At 39.1% G+C, this 9329-nt stretch overlaps 1 protein-coding gene across 1 annotated transcript; it reads left to right on the top strand.

The window, feature by feature from the left end:
- Window positions 1-648: 648 nt before the first annotated feature.
- LOC131693857 (Bardet-Biedl syndrome 1 protein homolog) lies at window positions 649-5813 on the top strand. The gene is made up of 4 exons (XM_058982081.1): window positions 649-925; window positions 3312-3580; window positions 3637-5099; window positions 5689-5813. The coding sequence occupies exons 1-4, from the start codon at window positions 915-917 to the stop codon at window positions 5755-5757; spliced, it is 1812 nt and encodes a 603-aa protein (XP_058838064.1). The 5' UTR covers window positions 649-914; the 3' UTR covers window positions 5758-5813.
- Window positions 5814-9329: the final 3516 nt, after the last annotated feature.

Raw genomic sequence — 9329 nt, 5'->3', positions numbered from 1 at the left:
AACCAATTTGTGCTTAAAGGGTTTTTACCCATAGATTAGAGAAAATTGAATTCAGAACAACTCATCTCATCAGTAACCAGCGATCAACTTGTGGCCAGTTAGACGATTGTAGTCAACTGGAGCCTCAAAAATAATTGTTTGTCCCGTGTACTCACATGTATCACCTGTCTGCATCCAAGAGAGGATACACACAGTTTTGCGTAATTTGTAAGTGTATTTTACTGAATTATAAATTGAACAAATTTTTCTTCTGGGAAACATTAGGCTTACAGCCTGCATCGTGCATCTAGCATATTCCGTACAGTTCTGCACATCTTTCATAAACAAAACCGACTGGTCCCGGGACACTGCGGCACTGCTTCCTTTTCCCGTTCGTTTTGCGCTCATCAGAAAAATTCAAAACAAAAGAGTCAATGCATCATAACATTCCCCATTCCCCGATAAAGAACCAGTTTTCTCTTCATTACCATTATTTTCATATTTATAGCCCAGCTGGACCAGCTGGTTGTAGCGGCAGCAAGTTATCCAGCAACATATTTAAAAAAAAACCGCAAATGCACTCCAGTGCGCATCAAATCACGCGCAACCTCAACAAATGGTCGGTTAGTGCAACAGGTTCACCCTTTTCCACCTTCGCATTTCTTCACTAGTACCCATCAGTGCTGTCACGTTTCCACTGGAAACCGGCCGCAGCCAAACAAAACAGAAAGTTCATTTTCCATAGGTACCTACCTACTTGTTTCAATCTCAAAAATATGTTCGGCGTAACAAATGAGTTTAGATTCGTTCAGAGAATAATATCGCGGTTAAGCCGGCCTTATTGATTTGGTTCCGCCATAGTTTGTACAAAGTGTTGCCAATTGGCAGATTGGTAGTGTTCGGGAGTCTACGACGTGACGAGGTTGGCACTGATCATGTTCCTGAGGTAGGTTACTGTGGCACGAACGGGGGAAAGATTTTCTGTTTCGTTACTTCTGTTCGCGATGTACAAAGAGGCAGGACTTGGAATCTTTCTCCGTCAAGTTGATTCGATTCGTTACGCAACTGCAATATGGTCTCGACTACTGTTATTACTAAACGGTGAAGGTTTTGCTTCGCTCTGCTCGATTGGACGCTTTCTTTTTGCCCAGGTGGTAATTGCGGTGCAGATTTTACTGTTTCCGAGCGGGAGATGTGCGCGATATGGAAGAAACAAAGAAAGAAAGTGAATCGCAGCGTAGTTGAGGTTATGGCATTTTCGGACCTTTTGCCCTTCAGGAAGAGGGAGATTAGTGCTGATAAATTGTGGTCAATTGGGTCAGCGTTAGTTCATTAAAATTGGCTATAAAGCACAAGTAAACTGGCCCCGTAATTAAGTTCTTTAGTGACACAGTTTACCTCACTTTTCTTGACAATTAGGTTCTTTGCTGACACGGTTAACGTCACTTTTCTTGACATGGACTTAGAAATTTTTTGTGGATGACTAGATTCGCTCGAAGAAAATCACAAAGATTTTTGCTAAGTCCATATAAACAGTACAATCGAACTGTCCAAAATGAACACTCAAGTTCACTTGTGATGTCACAGTGAATTTATTTTACGAACGCTGCTTTATGTACAACCACTGAGAACTGACATACAATTAAAGTTTTCAACCTGTGTTAGAAATAAAACTCACTTTGAAATGACAACAGCAAGTAGCAACTTGCCACTGATCGGCGCTACGATCAGCCAGCAATCGCTATACGACATTTATGTGCGAACTTGCATACAATGGTGATTCACGCATACGAACCTGTATGCGATGGTGATTTGGAAAAGTTTGTTCTAACTTATAGGGGAATTATGGTTAAAACCGACACCTTAAGCTTAACACTTTTTCTAAGTTGCCACAAAACCAATAAAATTATAATTTTTATGCAGAATTCTTCTCCAGAAAATTCTTAACAAGACTTAATTTTTTCAGCGCTTCAAAAAATTAATTTCATTAAAAAATATTGGTTGTAAAACTTGGAAAACAAAGTGACTTTTTGTAAGCACTGAGGGTAAAACCGACACCCCATAGGGGTAAGATCGACACCCCCTTTAATTTATTTTCTGTCCACTTTATTAAAATCTTTATCTTTATTAAAATGAGATATATGCGTGATTAATAAAGTGTGAGTATGTATGATGCAAATATGTGCTTTTTATTGCTTCATCATGTAGTGAGGTGAAGAAAGTTCGAAAGCGTAGTACTATAAATAAGAGTATTTTATGCTATAGGATTATTTATTGATATGAGTATTTCCAAATAATCCTTGCGCACATCATTGCAACCTCTAGTGTCATTTTATTTCATAAGAGAAGATTTTCAAGCGTTCTAAGTTCTGCTAAATGTATTCATTCACTTATAAGTGACACACACACACTTCTTAGTAAAACTATCTTTTTCAGATTTGATTTTTCGAACTCTGATCATCAACGATCTATTGGAGTATACATAATATCATTGTCTCATTGTGATAAAATTCGTCTATGACAAACCAAGAGAACACTAGAAATTCGGTTTGATGACCTTTTTGCAGAAATAGCAAAAGCTTCGTTAGAATCAGATAAGCAAAAATTCCAATTTTTGATTTTTAAAGAGACTTACAAGAAATAAACACAATAAAAGTATTTCTGTGTATTACTGCTAATACTATAGTGTTCTAATAGGCTAATTGAAGTGTCACAAAGATCCCCAGTATTTTGAAATGAATCGCAACTATACACAACCATCTTAACAGGGTGTCGGTTTTACCCTAACCACAAGGTGTCGGTTTTACCCCAACAGCGCACATTTTTTTATAAAAGCAATTAAAAATATTGAATTTTTCAAACTCGTCTTCAATGCACCTAGTTGATCATAGGACAGGCCGATAATAATAGGTACTGAAAAATGTGGTGATTTGAAAAGCTTTTGTTCGATTAAAACCTTAAAATCTACCAACGAAATTTTACATCCAGACGAGTATGAACGCTGCTGTCGAATGTTTTGTTAATTTTTATGACATTCGGCGCACTAACGTAAATCCAATTTTTCTTCAAATGCTCTAAATAAACGTACTAATAATATTGTATCATTATGAAATGAATAAAAACTTGATTTCTAGGAAAAGTTGTGGGGTGTCGGTTTTACCCACAGTGTCGGTTTTTCCCACAATTCCCCTATGTCTGTTCTCTGTGGTGCAACTTCATGAAGGAACAATTCTTTCAATAACGTGGGGAATAGGCCAATTTAGACAATTCGATTATTTAAAAAAATGTAGTTTCGTGGTTGAAAACAAAACAGTACCTTTTCTTTTTTCCAGCAAAACCAAAGCCACGGAAAAATGGCTGGATGCTCAGTGCGATGGGACGGCTGCACTGCACACGCTTCCGTCGTGCTTGTCCTTGTGTGATTTGAAGAACGACAACTACTACCAGCTGGTGATCGTCGACATTCCACTCTTCGATTTCGACGCCAAACCGAAACTCAAAGTGTACAAAGGAACCAACCTAACTAGCGAACAGAACCTCCCCGGGATACCATCAGCGGTGGAAAGTCTCTACATCAACGATCAAGAACCGAGAATCCCTAGTAGTTCTCGATACTCTTCGATGGTTTTGCTAATTCTAATCGATTCTTTCTTCCAGTAATCGCCGTAGCGATTGGCTCATCAGTACTATTCTACCGCAACATGAAACCCTACTACAAATACAGCATCCCCGGACTAAGCATCGATCCGATGGAAGTCGACGTATGGAAAAAACTACCCGTCGAACGACCTGAAAATGTTGATAAATTAATTGAAAGCCTGCGCACCCTAAGCCTGAGTCAACTGACGGAGCTTTCGCAGCAGTTGCTGGTGATGACGGAAGACAAACGGGAAAACTTCATCCAGGAGAACGCCGACCGTCAACTGGAGCGTTTGTCTGTCATCACAGCGATGACCTCGATCAAGAAGGTTGCCAACGAGCACAAATCAGCCTCCTGTCTGATCCTAGCAACGGAAGCCGGCGATATCTTGATTCTGGACACGCAAGCTTTTGTAGTGCTATGCCAAGCTCGTGCTTGCTCTTTCCAGGGAACGCCGAGTATCATATCTGCGAGTGGTCAGTACGACATTGATTTCCGGATGGTGATCGCCACCCGGGAAGGGTCTCTTTGTCTGCTGCGCAAAGGTTGGCTGGTTGGTCAGCACATTGTAAAACTGGAGCATGCAGCTTCCGGTTTAACACTGCTGCCGATCGATCAGACGATCGTTGTGGTTTGCATGAACAACAGTTTGCTTTGCTATTCCAAAAAGGGCAAAAAACTTTGGTCGGTAACGTTACCACAGCCGGCTGTTTGCATGACTCCGATATGTCTGCCGCATCTAGGTATCAATCTGGTTTGTGTAGCACTTCGTGGAGGCCTAGTACAGTTCTACTGTCAGAAGAAACTAGTCGATCAGTTCTACGCTCCAGAGACAGTTTCGGCACTAACCTTCGGCCGACTCGGTCAGGAAGAGCATGTTCTGATTCTGGTCACTTCCGATGGTTCTTTGATTGTGAAGATTCTTAAGCGTACGGCCGAGTTTTTGACCACGGAAGACATCTACGAGATCAAATCGGCTGGGGAGGAGGCTGCTGGGAATCTACAGATTCCGAAAAAGACCAAGGTATTTGTGGAGCAAACTATGCGGGAGAAGGAAAACGCAGCGGCTATTCATAATTCCTTCCAATCGGAACTGTGGAGAATGCGACTAACGGCTGCTCGCGCTACGGTGGATGTGATCAACTCAGCTGATAGCAACATATCGGGAGACGTGGGTTTGGCGGCAATCAAGATGGCCGCCGAAGTGCTTGGGTTGGGACCGGTGTTCAAGTTATTTTTGGTGCTGCAGAACATTTCGACCCGGAAGGAAGCTAGTGGGTTGAATATGTTGATACAAGCGGATCACCGACACTACCAGGTGGAACGACCGTATCTACAGTTGCCGATGCTGGTTCCGGGTGTTCCGTTGAAACTGGATTTCAAGGTGACCGTCGTTACCGATCCCAGCGATGGGTTGGCGCCGATTGATTTGACACTGGAGAATTCGTTTGTCCGGGTGCTGGTCTTCAAAAGTGGACATGTAAGTGTAACCTTCTCAGACAATTAAAACTTGGCTATTTTCGAGTTCTGCCTTTTACTCATTGCATTGTTGTGGCCAAAACTATAATAAGACACTGCTGTATTTCTCCTTAGCGGAGAAAAATTTAAGCAAAAACTATTTCTTTAAACTCCAATAAGAAGAAAACTGTCATTGAGTTAGTGTCGGATTCTGATGAGACGAAGTCGAAATGCAAATGCCATAATTAATCTAAAATGAGAAGTTTGACTCAATCGACATTTTTCATTGAAGTTTTTGAGGTGCACCAAAATTAGATGAATCTATGTAATTTAATTACTCAACTAGTAATTAATGGTAAATAAGTAACCTTTTCTTCGTGAAGGGTAAATTATCGATAAATTTTTGGTATGAAAAGTCTCTGATAAAAATTATGGCGCCACAGTACGGATTAACATAGGCCAATCGCAAACGCTACTGTGCATCAATCAACTTTTGATGTTTTCGTTTTTTCTACTTTGCTAACGCTTACTCACTTACGTGCGGTGACCGGTGCCCTGCAGAAAAGTCTACATTTAGGCTCATTATTCTTAACTTTTTCCTATCGTTCCAGTCTAAACCGCTGATCGCTTCAACCGTTGTGATGCCTCAACCGGAACCGAAAATATTGACCACTTTTTGATGGGAGCAACAGATTCGTTTCGTAATCATTTCATTTTTCAGAACGTATATCACAACACGATAAATATGAAAATGATGTGTTCTAAATTCTACATTTCTGTATTTATTCTGGACATCCGAAACGTAAATTAAATTGTGTAATCTCGCATAATAGGAGTTTCTCGCAGGACACTTCATAGATCTACCAATCAAACTAGTACTAGGTAATGAAGGCATGGTTCTTCAGAACCTGGTAATTTCTTTTTATATATTTAGAAAAAAATAGTTTCGATAAGCTTGTGTTGCCCAGTTAATTTGAATAGCTCGAGTAACTTGAAAAAAAAAAGGTTTGCAATCAACTTTTTTTGTGAATAATGGTGGTACAGGAGTTGATGATATTCAACAATTACTTGTTTTTGTTTGGTTATCAGTTTGTAAGAAGAGAGACAGGCATTTTGAATGGGAGCTACCTCAAACACAAAAAAAAAATTGTTCGACACGGAAGGTAAAATTACGTAAGTGATCTTCAATAACATACATTACACATATAGCTAGGTACGTACACTAAAGAACCAACAAAAAAGGGTCTCGATGATCTTGTCTTGAGCAGGTTGGCTTCTTATTTGAATAAGGCAAAAAACTACTATTCGATTATAGGTGGCGATTCTAAATAACGAGGACTGTGTAGAGAAGAACAGATCCCATCGACGTCAATGGATACGGGGCTTACCTTTGAAAGACGTTTTTCAAGAATTTAACAAAAAGCAGTTCACCTCCAATCGTTCAAGCAGCGTGTCTTGAGTTGATCGTGTGAATGGCCCAAACATTCAGCCTAATAACTGGTTGGGTTCCGTTTTCGAATTACGCGTCGGAAACGATCAATTTGATATGAATGAATATTACATATTGCTCGACCTTGGCCAGAAAAGGATTTGCATTCCGCTTGACAGATTTTTGTGCAGTTTTGTCTTTTCATTGTGGTTGATATTTTGTTTTGATACAATTTCTTTTATTCGTCATATTCTCGTGCATTTCACGAAAACAGGGTAACTTACTTTTTTGCTGCTTATTGCCGGATTATGGGAACACGACGTTAGGAGTGCAGGACGAAGTTCGTAAGACATTGGAAGGCTAGGCATAAAGACCTTATGTACAATGTGCATTGGGCACAATGGACGATTTGCATAATTTACAAAAGTTACAATAACCGTACAGTTTCTTAGGTTCATTCGCTACTTTTTTCGAGAGGAATTTCTACACTATGTTAAGTCATCCCTTCATACAATCTGTTAGTTAAGTGAGAGCGTGGAAGCTTTTCGTCGTTTATTATATAGGTAATTAGATTTTTGTAGAGTTATTGATCGACGTTTAGCTGCTTTTACGTCTATATGACGAATACTTACCTCCAAAATCAACTATGATCTGGCATATTCGAGATATATTTTCCATGAAATATTTGGTGAGGTATCTGCTCAAATTTTACATGACAGATAATCCAAATGACACGTTTTATACATGGCTTGACGGAATCCCAAACATTTTCAACAGAATTGGAGTCAGGTCACTGACAATGACAATGTTATTTTGATCCTTCCAAGTACGGCACAGTCTACCTCTGTGATTGGAATCATCATCATTGCCTATAGGTAGTCTAACTCATCTTCCTTGTAAGATCAATATTCAGGAATGAGCATTACCATGTTCATCGGTACTTACACTCAAAAAAAATGTAAACGTTATGCCTATTGATTTTACACATAGATTTTTGCAATTAACGGAGGCATATAGACACTATTTGCTGGCACATAAAGCTAATGTGTGTATTTACAAGAAATATTAATCTTATATTCACATTTCATAATTATAAGGCACATAAAACCCGATTCTATAACAACACGCAAATATAACTTATGTGTGTGCATACATAGTTTATACAGTTGACACATAGAAAGTATGTGTGCGCGTGATAACATTAGCATTTTTTCTTCATAAGGATTTTCAGTGGTTTGAAGCAAATAGAATTAACGTTTGGTTTTTTTTTCAGTGTAGGATAGGATAGAGAATGTTGATTTGATACCTGCTTAAAAGGAGGCCACCGACTCAGCAATGCTTCCATAAGTATCACGGAGTTGGATTGAAGGACAGGTATTGGTCTAGGATTCGTCACAAGCAGACGACCACGAAATGACTATGTTTTTTTTTGTGCCGAGCTGGTTAGTCTCCGAATACGCAAATTTTCAGAGTAAGAAGATATTTAGTTAGGTTTTTCGTGTGTTTAAACTCTGGATAGTTCGCCATCGACAGTAATTATCTTGTTCCCTAAACTACAGCAATTTGAACTCCAAACAACTGGTCTATTGCTAAAACAGTGATCTAACCAAATATATACAATCGATTGGGAATTGATACGAGGATTACAAGATAAGAATGTTTTACTCATCACACCTTAAATTTTTTAACTGAGTTTAAGCAGCAAATTCGTGAAAATTTCAAGGAAATAAAATGCGGCCTTGATGATGGAGGAGATATATTGAACATATCAGTAGTAGTGTAAACTACAATTCTGTTGAAATATAGGTTTATTTAATTCATCCCAATTTTACATAAGCGTAGAGGCTACAAATTTTTTGTAGAGTATCTTTCGAGATGAAGGGTTGAACTTCTCAAAAAGTGGTTCTACTTTACTGGAAACTTCAATGGATACATTTGTCCCGAAAAAAGTTACTGTCAATTCTTAACCCTCATTCATGATTCAACAGTCATCATTCCACTTAGACAAGACCATGCGTATTCGCCGCGCACATGATGTCCTTGTGGATTAGTTCCCTAGTTGGTCAAATAAACATGAAACAAGTCCAAAGAAATGTCAGCTTGATACATTCGGATACGTGTTCTTTTACAGTGCCATCAAATCAACGAAATTTAATATTACATGCGACAAAATATGTGGAATTTTAAGAATAGCAAGATGAAACTACTCAATTGCAATAAAATAGGTCGGAAAAGAATTTAGTCGCATAGCAAAGAATGCTCGTTTTCAAAGATAGCACTATTGATGAATAACCTCATAATAGATGATAAGAGACGTGGCCGAGAATAACTGACCAGGGGGTGGGCGTAGCGTATTGGTAAATCGATTGCCTTGTACGCAGCGCACCTGGGTTCGAGTCCGGACCCCGCACATAGGGTTATAAATTTGTCATAAGAGATTTTTCTAACCCGAAGAGGCGAATGACCTTAAGGTTAAAACCTCTATAATCGAAATAAAAAAAAAGAAAAAAAAATAATTGACCACCAAAAAATTACACTAATGATGTTCGTTAGAAAAAAATTCGATATATTTCGATTAACAGCTAATTTCATCCTCAAAAAATACAGTACGAAATTTTAGCGACCACGAAAAACATCAGGACGGTCCCAGTAAGTTCAGCCGGAAAATGAGCCAGAATGCTGGCTGGTTCTGGTTCGTATTCCGGCTCCAACCGATTCTGATTGAAATCGTTTATGTCACTGGAGCCTGAATACTAACTAGCTCATTTTCCGGGGGTGGATTTGAGCCAAAGTGGAAATGAAATCTGTCCGATGTGATCTAAG

This window comes from Topomyia yanbarensis, chromosome 3 (assembly GCF_030247195.1).
Source record: "Topomyia yanbarensis strain Yona2022 chromosome 3, ASM3024719v1, whole genome shotgun sequence".
Lineage (NCBI taxonomy): Eukaryota > Metazoa > Arthropoda > Insecta > Diptera > Culicidae > Topomyia > Topomyia yanbarensis.
Note: the sequence above shows the minus strand (reverse complement) of the source record. Positions and strands in the feature narration are given on the sequence as shown.

Coding starts and splice junctions, on each gene's coding strand:
- LOC131693857 (XM_058982081.1), top strand. Junction 3,581..3,636: donor TCAAGAACCGAGAATCCCTA/GTAGTTCTCGAT, acceptor TCTTTCTTCCAG/TAATCGCCGTAGCGATTGGC. Junction 5,100..5,688: donor TGGTCTTCAAAAGTGGACAT/GTAAGTGTAACC, acceptor CTATCGTTCCAG/TCTAAACCGCTGATCGCTTC.